Source organism: Anomaloglossus baeobatrachus, chromosome 10 (assembly GCF_048569485.1).
Source record: "Anomaloglossus baeobatrachus isolate aAnoBae1 chromosome 10, aAnoBae1.hap1, whole genome shotgun sequence".
Lineage (NCBI taxonomy): Eukaryota > Metazoa > Chordata > Amphibia > Anura > Aromobatidae > Anomaloglossus > Anomaloglossus baeobatrachus.
Genome location: NC_134362.1, coordinates 212,948,852 through 212,971,260, shown reverse-complemented (window position 1 = coordinate 212,971,260; position 22,409 = coordinate 212,948,852). Strand labels below are relative to the sequence as shown.

The 22,409-nt window shown below is 57.8% G+C and overlaps 1 protein-coding gene across 1 annotated transcript in view; it reads left to right on the top strand.

Moving 5' to 3' along the window:
- HYDIN (HYDIN axonemal central pair apparatus protein) overlaps positions 1-22,409 on the top strand; it is a 211,862-nt gene that overhangs the window by 155,912 nt on the left and 33,541 nt on the right. The window contains exons 67-86 of the mRNA XM_075325454.1: positions 69-284; positions 357-517; positions 1,234-1,328; positions 1,400-1,610; positions 3,661-3,885; positions 6,677-6,815; positions 6,903-7,068; positions 7,159-7,306; positions 7,385-7,592; positions 8,402-8,623; positions 8,705-8,874; positions 8,953-9,151; positions 9,284-9,442; positions 12,102-12,382; positions 13,740-13,959; positions 14,056-14,268; positions 15,081-15,244; positions 15,343-15,493; positions 17,603-17,833; positions 20,208-20,266. Coding sequence (XP_075181569.1) covers positions 69-284; positions 357-517; positions 1,234-1,328; positions 1,400-1,610; positions 3,661-3,885; positions 6,677-6,815; positions 6,903-7,068; positions 7,159-7,306; positions 7,385-7,592; positions 8,402-8,623; positions 8,705-8,874; positions 8,953-9,151; positions 9,284-9,442; positions 12,102-12,382; positions 13,740-13,959; positions 14,056-14,268; positions 15,081-15,244; positions 15,343-15,493; positions 17,603-17,833; positions 20,208-20,266 — 3,638 coding nt within the window. The remainder of the gene's footprint in view (positions 1-68; positions 285-356; positions 518-1,233; positions 1,329-1,399; positions 1,611-3,660; positions 3,886-6,676; positions 6,816-6,902; positions 7,069-7,158; positions 7,307-7,384; positions 7,593-8,401; positions 8,624-8,704; positions 8,875-8,952; positions 9,152-9,283; positions 9,443-12,101; positions 12,383-13,739; positions 13,960-14,055; positions 14,269-15,080; positions 15,245-15,342; positions 15,494-17,602; positions 17,834-20,207; positions 20,267-22,409) is intronic.

Sequence of the window (22,409 nt, the reverse complement as noted above, 5' to 3'; positions counted from 1 at the left end):
TAGGTGGCATGGCGTCACACCACATCCCACTGCACCTGTGAGGCCTGAGTGACCGTTTCTGCTGACAGGTGGGACACATCCATGCCGGCTGCGCCAAAGATGTGACCGTCACCCTGAAGTCAGCCGTGGCGGTGGCACTGCACAAGTCTCGGGTGATGTGTAGGGTGTCCCGCATCTCCTTCCCACGCCCCCTCCATCAGGTGTCGGACTGGGATGACCGACTGCGGACAGTGACCTGGGTGGACAGTGGTAAGGGAGCAGCCGGCCAGCACCGCAAGAAGAAGGTAAGTCCTGGCTGCCCGGGGCCGTCCGGCTGTTACTGCAGGAAACGGAACCGACCGACTATGTGTCCGCAGGTGATAGTGACCGACCCGGAGCCTGCTCACATGCTGCTCGATGCTGAGCCCCGAGAGGTGGAGCTGCTCTTCACTGCCACTGTGGATTATGCCCGCTACACCGCCAAGTGCGAACACGTGCACTTCAGGGACACCCTCCTGTATCAGACACGCGTGTACAAGTGAGTGGCCAAGGGATGGAGGGTCCGGGCACAGGGATGAAGTGTCCGGGCGCAGGGATGAAGTGTCCGGGCGCAGGGATGAAGTGTCCGGGCGCGGGGATGAAGTGTCCGGGCGCGGGGATGAAGTGTCCGGGCGCGGGGATGAAGTGTCCGGGCGCGGGGATGAAGTGTCCGGGCGCGGGGATGAAGTGTCCGGGCGCGGGGATGAAGTGTCCGGGCGCGGGGAGGAAGTGTCCGGGCGCGGGGAGGAAGTGTCCGGGCGCGGGGATGAAGTGTCCGGGCGCAGGGATGAAGTGTCCGGGCGGAGGGATGAAGTGTCCGGGTGCGGGGATGAAGTGTCCGGGTGCGGGGATGAAGTGTCCGGGTGCGGGGATGAAGTGTCCGGGTGCGGGGATGAAGTGTCCGGGCGCGGGGATGAAGTGTCCGGGCGCGGGGATGAAGTGTCCGGGCGCGGGGATGAAGTGTCCGGGCGCGGGGATGAAGTGTCCGGGCGCGGGGATGAAGTGTCCGGGCGCGGGGATGAAGTGTCCGGGCGCGGGGATGAAGTGTCCGGGCGTGGGGATGAAGTGTCCGGGCGTGGGGATGAAGGGTCCGGGCGCGGGGAGGAAGGGTCCGGGCGCGGGGAGGAAGGGTCCGGGCATGGGGAGGAGGGGTCCGGGCGCAGGGAGGAAGGGTCGGGGATGAGGCGCCATCTGCTGACTCATCTCCCCGTGCAGGTTCCTCATGCAGAACACTGGTCCAGTGCAGCTGCAGGTCTCCTGGAACGTCCACATGGAGGGTCAGAGGATCCCCGGAGCTGCAGGGCCAGGCGGTAGGTGCGGTGTATGGGAAGGGTGCCTCCATATTTCCTGCTGTCTGACCATTGCTGTGTGTTATTAGCAGAGCCCCTGGGCAGCACACGCGGATCCTCCACCACTGGTCGCCCCTCCAGCGCCCTGGAAAGTGTCTCCTCACTGCTGTCTATGGGAGCGGCGGCCACGCCATTCAGTGTGCAGCCACCGAGTGCCGTCATCCCGGCCGGCGAGAACCACGAGTTCCTCATCAAGTTTTCACCCACACACGTTGGAGAGTTTGAAGGCTGCCTGACCTGCAGGTGAGGGTGACGGACACGTGCCCCTGCCGGCTGTCACCACACCGGACACGTGCCCCTGCCGGCTGTCACCACACCGGACACGTGCCCCTGCCGGCTGTCACACCGGACATGTGCCCCTACCGGCTGTCACCACACCGGACACGTGCCCCTGCCGGCTGTCACACCGGACATGTGCCCCTACCGGCTGTCACCACACCGGACACGTGCCCCTGCCGGCTGTCACCACACCGGACACGTGCCCCTGCCGGCTGTCACCACACCGGACACGTGCCCCTGCCGGCTGTCACCACACCGGACACGTGCCCCTGCCGGCTGTCACCACACCGGACACGTGCCCCTGCCGGCTGTCACCACACCGGACACGTGCCCCTGCCGGCTGTCACCACACCGGACACGTGCCCCTGCCGGCTGTCACCACACCGGACACGTGCCCCTGCCGGCTGTCACCACACCGGACACGTGCCCCTGCCGGCTGTCACCACACCGGACACGTGCCCCTGCCGGCTGTCACCACACCGGACACGTGCCCCTGCCGGCTGTCACCACACCGGACACGTGCCCCTGCCGGCTGTCACCACACCGGACACGTGCCCCTGCCGGCTGTCACCACACCGGACACGTGCCCCTGCCGGCTGTCACCACACCGGACACGTGCCCCTGCCGGCTGTCACCACACCGGACACGTGCCCCTGCCGGCTGTCACCACACCGGACACGTGCCCCTGCCGGCTGTCACCACACCGGACACGTGCCCCTGCCGGCTGTCACACCGGACACGTGCCCCTGCCGGCTGTCACCACACCGGACACGTGCCCCTGCCGGCTGTCACCACACCGGACACGTGCCCCTGCCGGCTGTCACCACACCGGACACGTGCCCCTGCCGGCTGTCACCACACCGGACACGTGCCCCTGCCGGCTGTCACCACACCGGACACGTGCCCCTGCCGGCTGTCACCACACCGGACACGTGCCCCTGCCGGCTGTCACCACACCGGACACGTGCCCCTACCGGCTGTCACCACACCGGACACGTGCCCCTACCGGCTGTCACCACACCGGACACGTGCCCCTGCCGGCTGTCACCACACCGGACACGTGCCCCTGCCGGCTGTCACCACACAGGACACGTGCCCCTGCCGGCTGTCACACCGAACATGTGCCCCTACCGGCTGTCACACCGAACATGTGCCCCTACCGGCTGTCACACCGGACACGTGCGCCTACCGGCTGTCACCACACAGGACACGTGCCCCTGCCGGCTGTCACACCGGACACGTGCGCCTACCGGCTGTCACCACACAGGACACGTGCCCCTGCCGGCTGTCACACCGGACACGTGCGCCTACCGGCTGTCACCACACAGGACACGTGCCCCTGCCGGCTGTCACACCGGACATGCGGACATGTGCCCCTACCGGCTGTCACACCGGACACGTGCCCCTACCGGCTGTCACCACACTGGACACGTGCCCCTGCCGGCTGTCACCACACTGGACACGTGCCCCTGCCGTCTGTCACCACACTGGACACGTGCCCCTGCCGGCTGTCACACCGGACACGTGCGCCTACCGGCTGTCACCACACAGGACACGTGCCCCTGCCGGCTGTCACACCGGACATGCGGACATGTGCCCCTACCGGCTGTCACACCGGACACGTGCCCCTACCGGCTGTCACCACACTGGACACGTGCCCCTGCCGGCTGTCACCACACTGGACACGTGCCCCTGCCGGCTGTCACCACACTGGACACGTGCCCCTGCCGGCTGTCACCACACCGGACATGTGCCCCTACCGGCTGTCACCACACCGGACATGTGCCCCTACCGGCTGTCACCACACCGGACACGTGCCCCTGCCGGCTGTCACACCATCTTCTGGTCCTGTAAACATGGACACTGACACCTGGGCTCATCTGCTGACCCCATACATAACTGCAGCGACCAGTGCAGAGGGGCGGCACAGCCACAGGTGCAGCCTTTAGGTCAGGGGTCTGCCACCGTCGCACACCAGGACCTCGTGTGACTGCTTGTGTTTTCTGGCCCGCAGCATTCCTAACATGTCCCCCGAAGAGCAGGAGCCGGTGCTGCCAGTGACCGGACGCAGCCTGCTCCCTTACTGTCACTTCCAACTGGAGGATTCAGACTACATCAGTAGCGGGAGGCGCAACCCGGAGCTGTGTGGACCCCGCGGGGCCCCATCAGGGACAACCCTGGATCCCAACACGCGGGTGATTGAGTTCATGTCTGTGGGTGTGCAGACTAAGAGCAGCAGGTACGTGACCGGCAGGAGGCAAGAGGGCATCCTCTAATAGCTAAGAGGTCATCAATGTCTGACTGACCGGGGTCTGACCCTCTACATCCCCCCCCGGTCAGCTGATCCCGGTGCTGGTAGCAGGAGGCTGGAAGTGCTCAGTTGCGGAGCTGCTCCTCCTTCTGATAGTGGTCGTGGCAGGGTACTGCACATCTGCTCCCCATTGATTTGTTTAGGATGCAGATGTGCAGTACCCAGCCACGACCACTATCAGAAAGTGGAGCAGCTCCGAATCTGACCACTTTCGGCCTCCTGCTGCTGACGCCGGCATCAAGAACAGCTTACCGGGGGTAATGTAGAGTGTCAGACCCCGGCACCGGGATCAGCTGACCGGGGGGATGTAGAGTGTCAGACCCCGGCACCGGGATCAGCTGACCGGGGGGATGTAGAGTGTCAGACCGCGGCACCGGGACGGGATCAGCTGACCGGGGGATGTAGAGTGTCAGACCGCGGCACCAGGACGGGGATCAGCTGACCAGGGGGATGTAGAGTGTCAGACCGCGGCACCGGGGCGGGATCAGATGACCAGGGGGATGTAGAGTGTCAGACCGCGGCACCGGGGCGGGATCAGATGACCAGGGGGATGTAGAGTGTCAGACCGCGGCACCGGGACGGGATCAGCTGACTGGGGGATGTACAGTGTCAGACTGCGGCACCGGGATGGGATCAGCTGACCGGGGGGATGTAGAGTGTCAGACCCCAGCACCGAGACGGGATCAGCTGACCCGGGGGGATGTAGAGTGTCAGACCGCGGCACCGGGATCAGATGACCAGGGGGATGTAGAGTGTCAGACCGCGGCACCGGGACGGGATCAGCTGACCAGGGGGATGTAGAGTGCCAGACCCCGGCACCGGGGCGGGATCAGCTGACTGGGGGATGTACAGTGTCAGACTGCGGCACCGGGATGGGATCAGCTGACCGGGGGGATGTAGAGTGTCAGACCCCAGCACCGAGACGGGATCAGCTGACCCGGGGGGATGTAGAGTGTCAGACCGCGGCACCGGGATCAGCTGACCAGGGGGGGATATAGAGTGTCAGACCGCGGCACCGGGATCAGCTGACCAGGGGGGGATATAGAGTGTCAGACCGCGGCACCGGGATCAGCTGACTGGGGGGATGTAGAGTGTCAGACCGCAGCACCGGGACGGGATCAGCTGACCGGGGGGATGTAGAGTGTCAGACCGTGGCACCGGGATCAGCTGACCGGGGGGGATGTAGAGTGTCAGACCGCGGCACCGGGACGGGATCAGCTGACCGGGGGTGATGTGAAGTGTCAGACCGCGGCACCGGGATCAGCTGACCGGGGGGATGTAGAGTGTCAGACCGCGGCACCGGGACGGGATCAGCTGACCGGGGGGATGTAGAGTGTCAGACCCCGGTGCCAGGACGGGATCAGCTGACCGGGGGGGATGTAGAGTGTCAGACCGCGGCACCGGGATGGGATCAGCTGACCGGGGGGGATGTAGAGTGTCAGACCGCGGCACCGGGATCAGCTGACCGGGGGATGTAGAGGGTCAGACCGGGGCACCGGGACGGGATCAGCTGACCGGGGGGATGTAGAGTGTCAGACCGCGGCACCGGGATCAGCTGACCGGGGGGATGTAGAGTGTCAGACCCCGGTGCCAGGACGGGATCAGCTGACCGGGGGGATGTAGAGTGTCGACCCCCGGCCGGTCAGGCATTGATGACCTACACTAAGGATACATCATGAAGGCAGAAGAAAATACGGAGGATTCCAGAAAATAAAAATGCAAAATTTATTGATAGAAAAACGTATTTGCGTCCACATGTGGCAGATTACACGGCGTGTGCAGACGCGTCTCAGGCCCCGAATCACCGGATAGTAATGCAACAACATGGAAGCCAAACACAACCGCCGGAAGGAAACAATGGCATGTAGATATTCAGTGGCGGGTGATCCGGGGCCTGAGACGCGTCTGCACAGGCCGTGTAATCTGCCACGTACGGAGTCTAAAGGGGGCTTTACACGCAGCGATATCGCTAGCGAGCGCACCCCCCCCCGTCGTTTGTGTGTCATGGGCAAATCGCTGCCCGTGGCGCACAAAATCGTTAGGACCAGTCACATGCACTTACCTGCCGAGCGATGTCGCTCTGGCCGGCGATCCGCCTCCTTTCTAAGGGTGAGGGACGTTCGGCGTCACAGCGGCGTCACTAAGCGGCCGGCCAATAGAAGCGGAGGGGCGGAGATGAGCGGGACGTAACATCCCGCCCACCTCCTTCCTTCCGCATTGCCGGCGGCCACAGGTAAGCTGTAGTTCGTCGTTCCCGAGGTGTCACACGTAGCGATGTGTGCTGCCGCAGGAACGACGAACTACCTGCGTCCTGAACCAGCAACGATTTTTGAAAAGGAACGACGTGTCAACAATGGACGATTAGGTGAGTATTTTCCATCGTTGATCGCTGCTCCTAGCTGTCACACGCAACAACGTCGCTAACGAGGCCGGATGTGCGTCACGAATTCTGTGACCTCAATGACATCTCGTTAGCGATGTCGTTGCGTGTAACTGGGCCTTAAGAATTGTCTCCATCTGTAAATGTTGCACTTTTCTTTTTCTTTGTGAATCCTCCATCTTCCTTCTGCGTGTTGCCGCGGGTCGGCCGGTCAGGTCGGCTGTCCAGGTCTTTGCTGCCACCTCGGGTGGTCTTCATCATGCCATCATCACGGTGAGCATGCAGCGGTGCTGAAACGTCATCCATGTCTCACTAGCGGACGACCTCTCTACTTTGTAGGACGTTCAGTATCGTGAACCCCACAAACAGCCGCTACTCCTTCCTGTGGACCTGTGAGGACCCCCCGAGTCTTCAGAGTCCGCCGGCCTTTCACTGCCTGAACCAGGAAGGAGAGATCCAAGCTGAGAAGAAGGTGGAGGTAACGTGTGTGAGCCAATAAGTAAGTGCCCCCCGGCCTCAGGGCACGGCCCTGGTGGTGATCTGATCACTCCTCTGCCCCCCACAGATCACCTTTCAGTTCCATCCTCAAGTGTTGGACGTCACCGAATCCTTTTGGAAATTCTCCATTCTGGAGCAGAACATCTCGGTCCCATTCCTTCTGGTGGGTAACGCCTCGGAGCCCTCCGTCTCTCTGGACAGGTCACATCTGAGATTGGGCTCGCTGCTGCTAGGTAAGTGGCCTGAGTGGTGCGTCTGCCCCGGGATGCAGGAATCGTGGCCCCGATCATTGCTGCAGACATGTTCGCTCTTGTCATGTGCAGGGCAGGAGGTGCAGGAATCCATCTATATCATCAACAGTGAGAAGAAGACCTTCAGCTTTGCTTTCCGTGACAGTTCTCGGTTTTCGGAGGGCTGCAGTCACTCCTTGACAGTGAGTCCCATGGAGGGGGCAATCCCTCCCCAGAGCAGGTACTTTTTATGCCACCATATTACCAGTGTGTCTGTCACTGCCGGCCCGCCTCATCCCTCCACCTTTTCTCCTTTCAGGGTCCCCATCTCTCTTCACTTTCGGCCGTCCACGGTCGGTGAGGTTAATTTCAACCTGATTTGTGATGTGAAGACCAAGACGGAGCCGCTGTACCTGAATGTGAAGGCGGATGCACACTCCACCCAAGTGAGCGTGCAGTGCCAAGACCACACGGGCAGCATCACCCTGCTGTCTGTGCTGGAGCCCAGAGAGCTGGACCTGGGGCAGGTGAGGCGGTGCTGCTGCATGCTGCTGCTGTGTGCTGCTGCCGTGTGCTGCTGTGTTCCGCTGTGTGCCGCTGTGTGCTGCTGTGTGCTGCTACGTGCTGCCGTGTGCTGCTGCGTGCTGCCACGTGCTGCCGCGTACTGCTGCGTGCTGCTACGTGCTGCCATGTGCTGCTGCCATGTGCTGCCACGTGCTGTCGTGTGCTGCTGTGTTCCGCTGTGTGCTGCTGTGTGCCGCTGCGTCCTGCCACGTGCTGCTGCGTACTGCTGCGTGCTGCTACGTGCTGCCGTGTGCTGCTGTGTTCCGCTGTGCCGCTGTGTGCTGCTATGTGCCGCTGCGTGCTGCCACGTGCTGCTGTGTACTGCTGCGTGCTGCCATGTGCTGCTGTGTACTGCTGCGTGCTGCCGTGTGCTGCTGCGTGCTGCCACGTGCTGCTGTGTGCTGCTGTGTTCCGCTGTGTGCCGCTGTGTGCTGCCACGTGCTGCTGCGTACTGCTGCGTGCTGCTACGTGCTGCCGTGTGCTGCTGCGTGCTGCCACGTGCTGCCGCGTGCTGCCGCGTGCTGCTGCGTGCTGCCACGTGCTGCTGCTAGCTGCCACGTGCTGCTGCGTGCTGCTACGTGCTGCCGTGTGCTGCTACGTGTTGCCGTGTGCTGCTACGTGCTGCCATGTGCTGCTGCGTGCTGCCGTGTGCTGCTGCGTGCTGCCGTGTGCTGCTGCGTGCTGCCGTGTGCGTGCTGCTGCTGTGTGCTGCAGGTTAAGCCTCCCTGTCCGGCGCTCCCTCCGGTGACTTTGCCTCTTGTCTTCCTGACAGGTGGACATTAATGACCGCTCCACCCTCCAGTTCCACATCACAAATAAGGGGCAGTTCTCCTTTAGTTATTCCTGTGCTCTGAGCGTCCCTCGGGGGCTGCAGGACTTCCTCACGGTCTCCCCCAGCAGTGGAGTGGTGGTCCCCGGACAGCAGGCTCAGGCGTCCCTCACCTTCAGTCCCACCCGGCAGTGTACTGTCAGGGACGTTCTGCTGACCCTGAAGGTTAGTGACCCCGGCCCGTCAATAGCCAGCGCCCTGGGGTGATCTGTCCAATGGTCATATCATGTTGTATCGTCCAATCAGATAGAGAATGGGCCCGAGATCACTTGCCCCCTGCGCGGAGCCGCTGTCCAGCCAGGAATCCATTTCTCTTTCAAAGAACACAATTTTGGCCATTGCTTCATCTTCCACGCTGGGATGCATCCGGTGCGGGAAATCCTGGTCATCACCAACAAGGACAGCCGGCCGGTCAGGTGAGAACCCCAGCCATGGCCCGGTGTCGCCGGTCTGGTCGGTAAACCCATCCTCCATTGTGTGCGCTTCCTCCGCAGCATCGACTGTCTGTACAGTAACACGGCTCACATGGAGCTCGACTTCTCTGCCCATGTCCTCCTCCCCGGAGACAAGATGGAGGTGCCCGTCACGTTCTATCCACGAGCAGCCGTCTTCTACCAAGAAGCTGTCGTCTTTCAGATGAACGGCCATTCCCAGCAGCAGATTCAGCTTCACGGTCACGGGATCGAGATGAAGGTCAGGAATGAGCAGAACCGTTACTGCAGATGATGACGTGTCACATTGTTCGTGGCTGCCAGTGGTGGCCCCGCAGTGACCACCTCAGCTGCCATCTTGTCAGCCACAGACGATGTTATCCGCTGTTTGCAGGTCGAAGTTGTGGACCCCAAATATAAAGTTCTTAACTTTGGAGCCGTGAACATTGGTCAATCTGTGAGGAGGGAGATCACCATTGTGAATCGGAGCCCGGCCCCTGTGTCCTGCACCCTGCACCTGAGCCCGAGCGTGCCGGCCCTGCAGGACCCCAAGGTACCAGCCCTACGTGTGACGCACGGCCACTGGGGTTGTGTTCACTCCCCGGCCTCTGTATCCTGAGCCCGAGCGTGCCAGCCCTGCAGGAGCCCAAGGTACCAGCCCCATGTGTGACGCACGGCCACTGGGGTTGTGTTCACTCCCCGGCCTCTGTATCCTGAGCCCGAGCGTGCCGGCCCTGCAGGACCCCAAGGTACCAGCCCTACGTGTGACGCACGGCCACTGGGGTTGTGTTCACTCCCCGGCCTCTGTATCCTGAGCCCGAGCGTGCTGGTCCTGCAGGAGCCCAAGGTACCAGCCCTATGTGTGACGCACGGCCACTGGGGTTGTGTTCACTCCCCGGCCTCTGTATCCTGAGCCCGAGCGTGCCGGCCCTGCAGGAGCCCAAGGTACCAGCCCTACGTATGACGCACGGCCACTGGGGTTGTGTTCACTCCCCGGCCCCTGTATCCTGAGCCCGAGCGTGCTGGTCCTGCAGGAGCCCAAGGTACCAGCCCCATGTGTGACGCACGGCCACTGGGGTTGTGTTCACTCCCCGGCCTCTGTATCCCGCACCTGAGCCTGAGCGTGCTGGTCCTGCAGGACCCCAAGGTACCGGTCCTACGTGTGACGCACGGCCACTGGGGTTGTGTTCACTCCCCGGCCTCTGTATCCTGCACCTGAGCCTGAGCGTGCTGGTCCTGCAGGACCCCAAGGTACCAGCCCTACGTGTGACGCACGGCCACTGAGGTTGTGTTCACTCCCCGGCCTCTGTATCCCGCACCTGAGCCTGAGCGTGCTGGCCCTGCAGGAGCCCAAGGTACCAGCCCCATGTGTGACGCACGGCCACTGGGGTTCTGTTCACTCCCCGGCCTCTGTATCCTGCACCTGAGCCCGAGCGTGCCGGCCCTGCAGGAGCCCAAGGTACCAGCCCCATGTGTGACGCACGGCCACTGGGGTTGTGTTCACTCCCCGGCCTCTGTATCCCGCACCTGAGCCTGAGCGTGCTGGTCCTGCAGGACCCCAAGGTACCAGCCCTACGTGTGACGCACGGCCACTGGGGTTGTGTTCACTCCCCGGCCTCTGTATCCTGAGCCCGAGCGTGCCGGCCCTGCAGGAGCCCAAGGTACCAGCCCCATGTGTGACGCACGGCCACTGGGGTTGTGTTCACTCCCCGGCCTCTGTATCCTGCACCTGAGCCCGAGCGTGCCGGCCCTGCAGGAGCCCAAGGTACCAGCCCTACGTGTGACGCACGGCCACTGGGGTTCTGTTCACTCCCCGGCCCCTGTATCCTGAGCCCGAGCGTGCCGGCCCTGCAGGAGCCCAAGGTACCATCCCCATGTGTGACGCACGGCCACTGGGGTTGTGTTCACTCCCCGGCCCCTGTATCCTGAGCCCGAGCGTGCCGGCCCTGCAGGAGCCCAAGGTACCAGCCCCATGTGTGACGCATGGCCACTGGGGTTGTGTTCACTCCCCGGCCCCTGTATCCCGCACCTGAGCCTGAGCGTGCCGGCCCTGCAGGAGCCCCATGTACCGGCCCCATATGTGACGCACGGCCACTGGGGTTGTGTTCAGTCCCCGGCCTCTGCACCTGAGCCTGAGCGTGCCGGCCCTGCAGGAGCCAAAGGTACCGGCCCCATGTGTGATGCACGGCCACTGGGGTTGTGTTCACTTCCCGGCCCCTGTATCCCGCACCTGAGCCTGAGCGTGCCGGCCCTGCAGGAGCCCAAGGTACCAGCCCCATGTCTGATGCACGGCCGCTGGGGTTGTGTTCACTCCCCGGCCCCTGTATCCCGCACCTGAGCCTGAGCGTGCCGGCCCTGCAGGAGCCCAAGGTACCGGCCCCATGTGTGATGCACGGCCACTGGGGTTGTGTTCACTCCCCGGCCCCTGTATCCCGCACCTGAGCCTGAGCGTGCCGGCCCTGCAGGAGCCCAAGGTACCGGCCCCATGTGTGATGCACGGCCACTGGGGTTGTGTTCACTCCCCGGCCCCTGTATCCCGCACCTGAGCCTGAGCGTGCCGGCCCTGCAGGAGCCCAAGGTACCAGCCCTATGTGTGATGCACGGCCGCTGGGGTTGTGTTCACTCCCCGGCCCCTGTATCCCGCACCTGAGCCTCAGCGTGCCGGCCCTGCAGGAGCCCAAGGTACCAGCCCCATGTGTGATGCACGGCCGCTGGGGTTGTGTTCACTCCCCGGCCCCTGTATCCCGCACCTGAGCCTGAGCGTGCCGGCCCTGCAGGAGCCCAAGGTACCAGCCCTATGTGTGATGCACGGCCACTGGGGTTGTGTTCACTCCCCGGCCCCTGTATCCCGCACCTGAGCCTGAGCGTGCCGGCCCTGCAGGAGCCCAAGGTACCAGCCCTATGTGTGATGCACGGCCACTGGGGTTGTGTTCACTCTCCGGCCCCTGTATCCTGCATCTGAGCCTGAGCATGCCGGCCCTGCAGGAGCCCCATGTACCGGCCCCATGTGTGACGCACGGCCACTGGGGTTGTGTCCGCTCCACAGACTGAGGCTGGATGTCATTCTAGTGGGTGTAGACCATGTTCCAGGGGTCTCATCAGTGGTTGTGAGGCCGGAGCGTGCATCTGCCCTAAGTCTGTGGTACACATCCCCGATGCTGGCTCGCTGCACTTCTCCGGGTGCCACTGATGTTTTTGTGCTTCTTATGCAGGTGCTCAGCCTGTCACCCAGTGGTGACATAAAACTTCCAGCCCATGGTGGACGCTGTAAGCTGGAGCTGCACTTCAACCCCCAGAGTAGGATTGCTCCATTTGTGGAGGAGGTGATGCTGGAATCCTGCGGAGTGATGCGCTCGCTCTTCGTCGTGAAAGGCTGCAGCCAGGGCCTGGCACTCGGCTTGGACCAGGACTATATGTCCTTCGGGGCTGTGGTGCTGCAGAGTCAGGCGACTCGGAGGATAGTCCTGAGCAATACAGGAGAGCTGGGAGCCAGGTATAGTCAGTGCGGCCCATCAGAGCATCTTCTCCTTGTGGGCGGTGTCTTCTCCTTGTGGGCGGTGTCTTCTCCTTGTGGGCGGTGTCTTCTCCTTGTGGGCGGTGTCTTCTCCTTGTGGGCGGTGTCTTCTCCTTGTGGGCGGTGTCTTCTCTTAGTGGGCGGTGTCTTCTCTTAAAGGGAACCTGTCAGGTGCAATATGCACCCAGAACCACGAGCAGTTCTAGTGTATATTGCTAAGCCCGGCCTAACCGTCCCTGTATACACTGGTATAGATAAAGAGATCTATAGAAACAGTATTTCTAAAGATCTTTTACCGTATGCTAATGAGCGCGGGGACTAGTCCCCTGGGCGTTGTTCCCTTGGCTAATCACCCCCATTAGCATGTTAGCACGCCTCTGTTGGCCCCTGTGGGTGTACTAATTTGCTAATGGGAGTGATTAGCCAAGGGAACAACGCCCAGGGGACTAGTCCCCGCGCTCAATAACATATGGTAAAAGATCTTTAGAAATACTTTCTCTATAGATCTCTTTATCTATGCTAGTGTATACAGGGACGGTTAGGCAGGGATTATATGCTCGTGGTTCTGGGTGCATATTGCACCTGACAGGTTCCCTTTAGTGGACGATTTAATCTCTTAGTGGAAGGCATCCTGTTCCCTGTGGGCAGCATCCTTTTTCTCATGGATGGCCTCTTCTTTCTTGTGGGTGGCATCTTCTTCCCAGTGGGCGGCATCCTCTCCTCATGGGCAGCTTTTTCTCGTGGGTGTCCTTCTCTTTCTCATGGGCGGCTCCTCTTTCTTCCTCGTGGGCAGTTCCTCTTTCTTCCTCATGGGTGGCCTCTTTCTCGTGGGCAGCTCTTCTTTCTTCCTCGTGGGCAGCTCTTCTTTCTTCCTTGTGGGCAGTTCCTCTTTCTTCCTCGTGGGCGGCTAGTCTTTCTTTCTCGTGGGCAGTTCCTCTTTCTTTCTTGTGGGCGGCTCCTCTTTCTTCCTGGTGGGTGGCTCCTCTTTCTCGTGGGCGGCCTCCTCTTTCTTCCTTGTGGGTGGCCTCCTCTTACTTCCTCGTGGGTGGCCTCCTCTTTCTCTCTCGTGGGCGGCCTCCTTTCTTCCTCGTGGGTGGCCTCCTCTTTGTTCCTCATGGGCGGCCTCCTCTTTCTTCCTCGTGGGCGGCCTCCTTTCTTCCTTGTGAGCGGCCTCCTCTTTCTTCCTTGTGGGCGGCCTCCTCTTACTTCCTCGTGGGCGGCCTCCTCTTACTTCCTCGTGGGCGGCCTCTTCTCGTGGGTGGCCTCCTCTTCTCGTGGGTGGCCTCCTCTCCTCGTGGGCAGCTTCTCTCTCTTTGACCTTCTCTCTTTGTGGCAGGTTCCAGTGGGACGTGACACAGTTTGCTCCGGACTTCTCCATCTCCCCTGCGTCGGGTTACATCACAGCCGGCACGGAGGTTACTTTTGATGTCGTCTTCCACCCTGCTGAGATCAGCTCAGACATTCACTATAAGAACCTGCTCTGCTGCATTGAAGGAGGCAGAACGTTGGCGCTGACGCTATCCGGATCTTGTGTGGGCCTCCCGTCTATGAAAGAGGTAATGGCTGCACCTCCCCCGTCACCGCTCATCGGTCAGTGACCGGTACATCGCCGCCACGTCTTCAGGCTTCTTCTGCTCATCTTTCTGTTACAGGTGGTCAATTTTCAGTGTCAGGTACGAAGTAAGCAGACACAAACCATTGCCCTGAGCAACAAAACCAACCAGACGTGGCATCTGCTGCCGGTGATTGACGGGGAACATTGGAGTGGAGCCGACTTCATCACCGTGGAGGCTCATCAGCAGAACAAGCCCTACGTGATCACCTACCACCCCCTGCTCATGAGTGCTGAGGGCAGGAAGCATCAGGTACCATCCTGGGTCACGTCCTCGTGTTATACCGGCACTGTCCCGGGTCACGTCCTCGTGTTATACCGGCACGGTCCCGGGTCATGTCCTCGTGTTATACCGGCACTGTCCCGGGTCACGTCCTCGTGTTATACCGGCACTGTCCCGGGTCACGTCCTCGTATTATACCGCCACTGTCCCGGGGCATGTCCTCGTGTTATACCGCCACTGTCCCGGGTCATGTCCTCGTGTTATACCGCCACTGTCCCGGGTCACGTCCTCGTGTTATACCGGCACGGTCCCGGGTCATGTCCTCGTGTTATACCGGCACGATCCCGGGTCACGTCCTCGTATTATACCGCCACTGTCCCGGGGCATGTCCTCGTGTTATACCGCCACTGTCCCGGGTCATGTCCTCGTGTTATACCGGCACTGTCCCGGGTCACGTCCTCGTATTATACCGCCACTGTCCCGGGGCATGTCCTCGTGTTATACCGCCACTGTCCCGGGTCATGTCCTCGTGTTATACCGGCACTGTCCCGGGGCATGTCCTCGTGTTATACCGCCACTGTCCCGGGTCACGTCCTCGTGTTATACCGGCACGGTCCCGGGTCATGTCCTCGTGTTATACCGGCACTGTCCCGGGTCATGTCCTCGTGTTATACCGGCACTGTCCCGGGTCATGTCCTCGTGTTATACCGGCACTGTCCCGGGTCATGTCCTCGTGTTATACCTGCACTGTCCCGGGTCATGTCCTCGTGTTATACCGCCACTGTCCCAGGCTTTGGGCACCTGACTGCCCACTATAATAGTAGAGTGTCTACTGTTTTCAGGGCTCGCTCTTCTTCCCTCTGCCGGATGGCACCGGATTGCTCTACCTCCTCCACGGTCAGGCTGAGCCTCCTAAATCTTCCGGATCTGTGATCAGAGAGGTCCCGTGCAAGACATCGTACACTGAGCTGCTGAGCGTCAGCAACTGGCTGCGCAAAACCCAGCGGTGAGAGGGGTCCCGGGGAAACGTGGTCACTGCCCTTAAACCTGGCATCAGGACCGGCTCAGGGCATTATCCCTACAGCTGCCATTATCTCCTTTCAGGTTTCGTGCTATTGTTGAGATCCTGAAGCCAGAACGTATGGACAGCGCCACCACCATCAAGGGGCTGGATTATGTGGAGGTGCCCGGAGGAGCCAGGAGAGACTACAAGCTGAACTTCCACTCTCACAAAGAGGGAACCTTCTCTACTAAGGTATAAAATCACTGCCCCGGCGGACAGACAACTGGTCTGTACAGGGTCCCATCATCCAGACGCTCCACTGCCTGCAGCTGACCAGTCACTCTCATCATGGGCTTAATGGTGTGGGTCAGGGACTAGTCGCGGGTCTGGGTGATGGTTTAGGTGCGCGTCAGGGACTGGTTGCAGGTCGGGGGATGGTTTAGGTGCGGGTCGGGGACTGGTTGCAGGTCGGGGACTGGTTGCAGGTCGGGGGATGGTGTAGGTGCAGGTCGGGGACTGGTTGCAGATCGGGGGATGGTTTAGGTGCAGGTCAGGGACTGGCTGCAGGTCGGGGGGTGGTTTAGGTGCGGGTCGGGGACTGGTTGCAGATCGGGGGATGGTTTAGGTGCAGGTCAGGGACTGGTTGCAGGTCGGGGGATGGTTTAGGTGCGGGTCGGGGACTGGTTGCAGGTCGGGGACTGGTTGCAGGTCGGGGGATGGTGTAGGTGCAGGTCGGGGACTGGTTGCAGATCGGGGGATGGTTTAGGTGCAGGTCAGGGACTGGTTGCAGGTCGGGGGGTGGTTTAGGTGCGGGTCGGGGACTGGTTGCAGGTCGGGGGATGGTTTAGGTGCAGGTCAGGGACTGGTTGCAGGTCGGGGGATGGTTTAGGTGCGGGTCGGGGACTGGTTGCAGGTTGGGGGATGGTTTAGGTGCAGGTCGGGGACTGGTTGCAGGTCGGGGGATGGTTTAGATGCGAGTCGGGGACTGGTTGCAGGTTGGGGGATGGTTTAGGTGCAGGTCGGGGACTGGTTGCAGGTTGGGGGATGGTTTAGGTGCAGGTCGGGGACGTTGCAGGTCGGGGGGTGGTTTAGGTGCGGGTCGGGGATGTTGCAGGTCGGGGGTGGTTTAGGTGTGGGTCAGGGACTGGTTGCAGGTCGGGGGATGGTTTAGGTGTGTGTCGGGGACTGGTTGCAGGTCGGGGGATGGTTTAGGTGTGGGTCGGGGACTGGTTGCAGGTCGGGGGATGGTTTAGGTGCGGGTCGGGGACTGGTTGCAGGTCGGGGGATGGTTTAGGTGCGGGTCGGGGACTGGTTGCAGGTCGGGGGATGGTTTAGGTGCAGGTCGGGGACGTTGCAGGTCGGGGGGTGGTTTAGGTGCGGGTCGGGGACTGGTTGCAGGTCGGGATGGTTTAGGTGCAGGTCGGGGACTGGTTGCAGGTCGGGATGGTTTAGGTGCAGGTCGGGGACTGGTTGCAGGTCGGGGGATGGTTTAGATGCGGGTCGGGGACTGGTTGCAGGTTGGGGGATGGTTTAGGTGCAGGTCGGGGACGTTGCAGGTCAGGGGATGGTTTAGGTGCAGGTCGGGGACTGGTTGTAGGTCTGGGGATGGTTTAAGTGCAGGTTGGGGACTGGTTGCAGGTCGGGATGGTTTAGGTGCAGGTCGGGGACGTTGCAGGTCGGGGGGTGGTTTAGGTGCGGGTCGGGGACTGGTTGCAGGTCAGGGGATGGTTTAGGTGCAGGTCGGGGACTGGTTGCAGGTCGGGGGATGGTTTAGATGCGGGTCGGGGACTGGTTGCAGGTCGGGGGATGGTTTAGGTGCGGGTCGGGGACTGGTTGCAGGTCGGGGGATGGTTTAGGTGCGGGTCAGGGACTGGTTGCAGGTTAGGGGATGGTTTAGATGCGGGTCGGGGACTGGTTGCAGGTCAGGGGATGGTTTAGGTGCAGGTCGGGGACTGGTTGCAGGTCGGGGTATGGTTTAGGTGCAGGTCGGGGACGTTGCAGGTCAGGGACGCTGCAGGTCAGGGGATGGTTTAGGTGCAGGTCGGGGACGTTGCAGGTCACAGGATGGTTTAGGTGCAGGTCGGGGGATGGTTTAGGTGCAGGTCGGGGACTGGTTGCAGGTCGTGGGATGGTTTAAGTGCAGGTTGAGGACTAGTTGCAGGTCAGGGGATGGTTTAGGTGCAGGTCAGGGATGTTGCAGGTCATGGGATGGTTTAGGTGCAGGTCGGGGACTGGTTGCAGGTAGGGGGATGGTTTAGGTGCAGGTCGGGGACTGGTTGCAGGTCGGGGGATGGTTTAGGTGCAGGTCAGGCTCTTGCAGCGGAGGCTCCTGATTAGTTCTCTCTTTTTCCTCGGTTCTAGGTCACTTTCCGCAATGAGTCAACACAAGAATACATGTTCTACTATGTTACATTTAAAGCCACCGCCCCGGGCATCGTCAGCACCATAGAACTGGTGACACCGGTGCGGCAAAGCACTGCAGCCACTGTGTGCGTGGAGAATCCTCTATGTGCGCCGGTCACCTTTACCACGGACTGCAGAGTGCCAGAGATTAACCTTCCCCCGCATATCACGGTGCCGGCCCAGTCCGAGGTATCCTGTCACTGTCCCGTCTGCCGTCACTGTCCCATTTCCCATCACCCGTCACTGTCTTGTTTCCCGTCACTGACCGGTCTTCTGTCAGTGTCCCATTTCCCATCTCCCGTCACTGTCCCATTTCCCGTCACTGATCGGTCTTCTGTCAGTGTCCCATTTCCCATCTCCCGTCACTGTCCCGTCTCCCATCACTGATCGGTCTTCTGTCACTGTCCCGTCTCCCGTCAGTGTCCCATTTCCCGTCACTGACCGGTCTTCTGTCAGTGTCCCATTTCCCATCACCCGTCACTGTCCCATTTCCCGTCACTGTCCTGTCTCCTGTCAGTGTCAAAAACAAGACCATAGAAACTTAATTGTAGGGGGGGATTCAAGTGTATAGACCGGAAGAACAAAACCCCTTAAAATTTTAAATTTTATTAATGCATTTTAAAACATACCCCAAACAAATAAACAAAACACACATGAATAGGACACCCAATCCCAAGTCCGCCAGGAAGATAGGAGACCCCTCAAGAACTCAAGAGGTCACACTGGCGAGCACAAGGGGAAGGAAAATTATACGTCCCTTTATACACACCAGTTAATACTGCCTATTGAAACAGTCAAAAAAACAATGTGTATGGATATCCAGTCCAATATTAGAAAGTGCAACCAGGGTATGGCCAAACGAACCCTGTAAAGGCCCTGCCTTGCCGCAGAGGTTGGCACCCTAAACCTAAGCGCTGTGGCGCCCCCACTCAACGAAGACTCACCCTGCTTTCCCTTCGCTGGTCTATTGTGCAGCTAGTCTGGGAAGGAGGAAGTGAGGGACGGTTGCACTTTATAGAAAATACTCAAGGGGAATCTCATACAATCATAACAATAGAGCAGTATACATTCAGTAGTATAAAGTGTTAAAAGTGGACCATACCAACAGTATTTATTTTTCTTCAGAAAGGGCACACATATAGTTACTAGGGTGCCTATTCATACCACTCATGTATCTCTGCACATGCCCAAGGGAAAAGTATTAAGCCAAAAGGTGCATACAATATATAGAACCCTTGGAAAAACCTCCTAGGCTCCGTGAAACTACTCAAATGAGCACCCTCTAAATCCAGACAATAAGGAGATAATCGCGGTTTCGCATGACAAAAAAGACATAGGCCTAAATTGTCCTAAATGAAATCTCCTAGTGACCCATTGGTCACGTGTCAGAACTCCCTCACAGGATTTTTGGGAGCCAAAAGTCCGTATGTGTTATTAAGCATAGGGGGCACACTTCACAGAAGGCAACAACAGGTATTTTATACACTTTCACAGAAGGCAAAATAAACTTCACAGAGGTGATACATGCAGTGGATTATGAACCAGTTCATAAGCCCAGGAGCAAATTTGTGTAAGTGGGAGCACAAGGGCTCCCCATCGCAGTGCCCCTGTGCTGGTGGTAAAATTTGGCATTAAAGATGAAATAATTGTGTGTCAATATAAACCGAATCAGTTGTGACATAAATTGATTATGTGCGGCCATGGAAACACCCCGCATTCCCAAGAAGTACTCCACTGCTTTTATACCAACATCATGTGGGATGCAGCTATAAAGCGATTCAACGTCAATAGATATTAAGATGTCATCTGGGGCGACAGTCAATCCCTCAATTTTACCTAGTAGATCTAAAGTATCCCTCAAATGTGAAGGCAAGGCAGAAACAAAGGGGCGAAGGATCTTGTCAATGTAAATGCTACATTGTTGACACAATGCGTCAACACCTGAGACAATGGGGCGACCTTTTAGGGGGTTGACCCCCTTGTGCACTTTAGGAAGCGCATAAAAGGTCGCCACCATTGGACACTTAGAAAGTAAAAAATCTAATTCCTCCGCCGAGATGAGACGTGACATCCTGGCCTCATCCAGCAAAGCCCTCAGTTCTCTCGTATATAGCCCAGTAGGATCTTGCTTAAGGGTCTCATAAGTATTACGATCTGAAAGGATCACCTGACACATAATGAGGTAATCCTTGCGATTCATGACCACAACATTTCCTCCTTTATCAGAGGGTTTAATAACAAGCTCAGAGTTTGTTCCTAGATTTTGTATGGCCAATCTCTGAGCTTGGGTAATGTTGGGAAGAGCTGATGTAGACCTAGGATTGATTTTCTTAATGTCATCACAGACTAACTTTAGAAAGATATCAGTGCAATTAAATTCACTGGTAGGAGGCATTCTTTTACTCTTCAGTTTTAAATCAGAGAAGGGTCCTTCTCCTTCAATTCTCCTGCCCTCCTCCTCTAGGTCTACTAGTATATTATAGTCAGACAACAGGTCCGATGATATTCCCAACTGTTTACATTTCTGGCGATCATGATTGGCAAAAAACTTTTTCCATTTAAGTTTACGAATAAACAAATTAATGTCTTTGACCCAAGCAAAAGCGTCAAACCTGACAGTAGGTACAAAGGACAGTCCAGATTTTAATACTGAACATTCAATGGTAGTCAGTATATGGGAGGAAAGATTGACTATTTGCAAATCATCAGAACCTATTTGGTTCTTTTGTTGTTGTTGTATTGTTGAGGTTTCCGTCTCAAATCGTACGGGCCCAAATCTCGCGTTTCTAAAAAAGAGGGTGTTGATACTGGTGGTACAGAGGACATAGAAGAAGAGGAGTCCCCAGATGTAGGAAATTGATCTCGAACGGGAGCCTGTAAGTTTCTCCTGTCCAGATTCCCCCTCCATCTTCGCTTAGGAGGTCCCCTATTCCTTGATCTCCTATTTTCAGTATCGGATGACTCAGCATCCGTTGAAGAAATATCACCAGGTCGTTGTTCTTTAGTCAGAAAATTATAAGCTTGTTTATCTTTAAAGTCCAACAGATCTCTAATAATTTTTTTATGTTTTCTATCCTTAAGACTAATCCTATACCTTTCAATAGTTGTTTTTAATGTTGTTTCTCTATTAGCGAAATCTGGGTCCGTTTTATGTTTCAGAACCTCTTCAGTTAATTTCTGCAAATTATTAGAGGATTTCTCAAGTGTGACTTTTTCCTCCTCCAATAATATATTCATGAACCTTAATGATGACGCTATAGATTCTTCTTCCCATTTGGCTAGAAGCCCATCTGACCTTGATCTATTAGCTGGGGCAATAGTAATTCTTAAACCCCTAGGTACAATCTTTTGTTTAATATAATTATCGAGGGACTGGACCTCCTACCAGGACTTGATGTTCTCTTTATATGCCAATGTCAGATCCGAAAAAATATTTCTCAATGAATAGCCCTGTACTGCATTAGTACTAATAGAGGATTCCGAAAACGCCTCTCTAGCATCATCTAGCCAGCCGTCCACATTTAAAGAGCCAGAGAGGAAACCAGCCATATCATAAATTCAGCCAAAAACAAGACCATAGAAACTTAATTGTAGGGGGGGATTCAAGTGTATAGACCAGAAGAACAAAACCCCTTAAAATTTTAAATTTTATTAATGCATTTTAAAACATACCCCAAACAAATAAACAAAACACACATGAATGGGACACCCAATCCCAAGTCCGCCAGGAAGATAGGAGACCCCTCAAGAACTCAAGAGGTCACACTGGCGAGCACAAGGGGAAGGAAAATTCTACGTCCCTTATACACACCAGTTAATACTGCCTATTGAAACAGTCAAAAAAACAATGTGTTTGGATATCCAGTCCAATATTAGAAAGTGCAACCAGGGTATGGCCAAAGTTTTTTTGTGGTCTTGCATATTGACTTTAATGGTGAGGTATTATCACATACAGCATGGGCATTATCATGTTATCAGGTCCGTGTTTGCGATCTCTTTGAGAGATATTAAATATCGTATTTTGCAGAGAGGTTATAGGAGTCCCTTTAGAAAATATGATTGAGCTTTACCCCTGAGGAGGGATCGTCCTAATATGTGTTGTATATGGACGGAACGTGCTGTCGGCACTATATTTTCCCCAGGAAGGCTTATGGTGGTATAGCTCAGTACTTCCCCTATTCAGGATTAGTGTTTCCATCTGTGGAACGCATGGTGCGTTCCACGGCAGGCTGAATCTCAGCAGCGGTCGGTAATGAAGTCCGCCGACATCACTTCCTGTGACGTTGGAGTTTACCAGCGTCACTTCCGGGGATTCCTCATATTGCTAGCGCTCCGTACCTGGACTCTCCTAATCTACGTCATTTCCTACGACGAGTATAGGATTACCTCACTTCCGGTTTTCCGGAGCTGTGGGCGGCGTCTGACGCCATTTTTAAACACAGGCGCTGTCAGTGCAGCACGAGACGCCGGTTTACAAGCCCTACACGTGGCAGATTGCAGCCAGTGTTTCCTACCCTAATAGGGAGCCCCTGATGAACCCCGATGTGACTTACGATCGGGGGGAAACGCGTTGGGCAATGCTTTGGTGGTGTCAATTTGGACCCTGATGTATTTACATCCGTCATAGGACTTCTATAAATAAGCTAAGTACTATGCTTACATCTGATATTTTCTATTATGGTTATGTGGACCTTATTAACTGGTTCATAATCCACTGCATGTATCACCTCTGTGAAGTTTATTTTGCCTTCTGTGAAAGTGTATA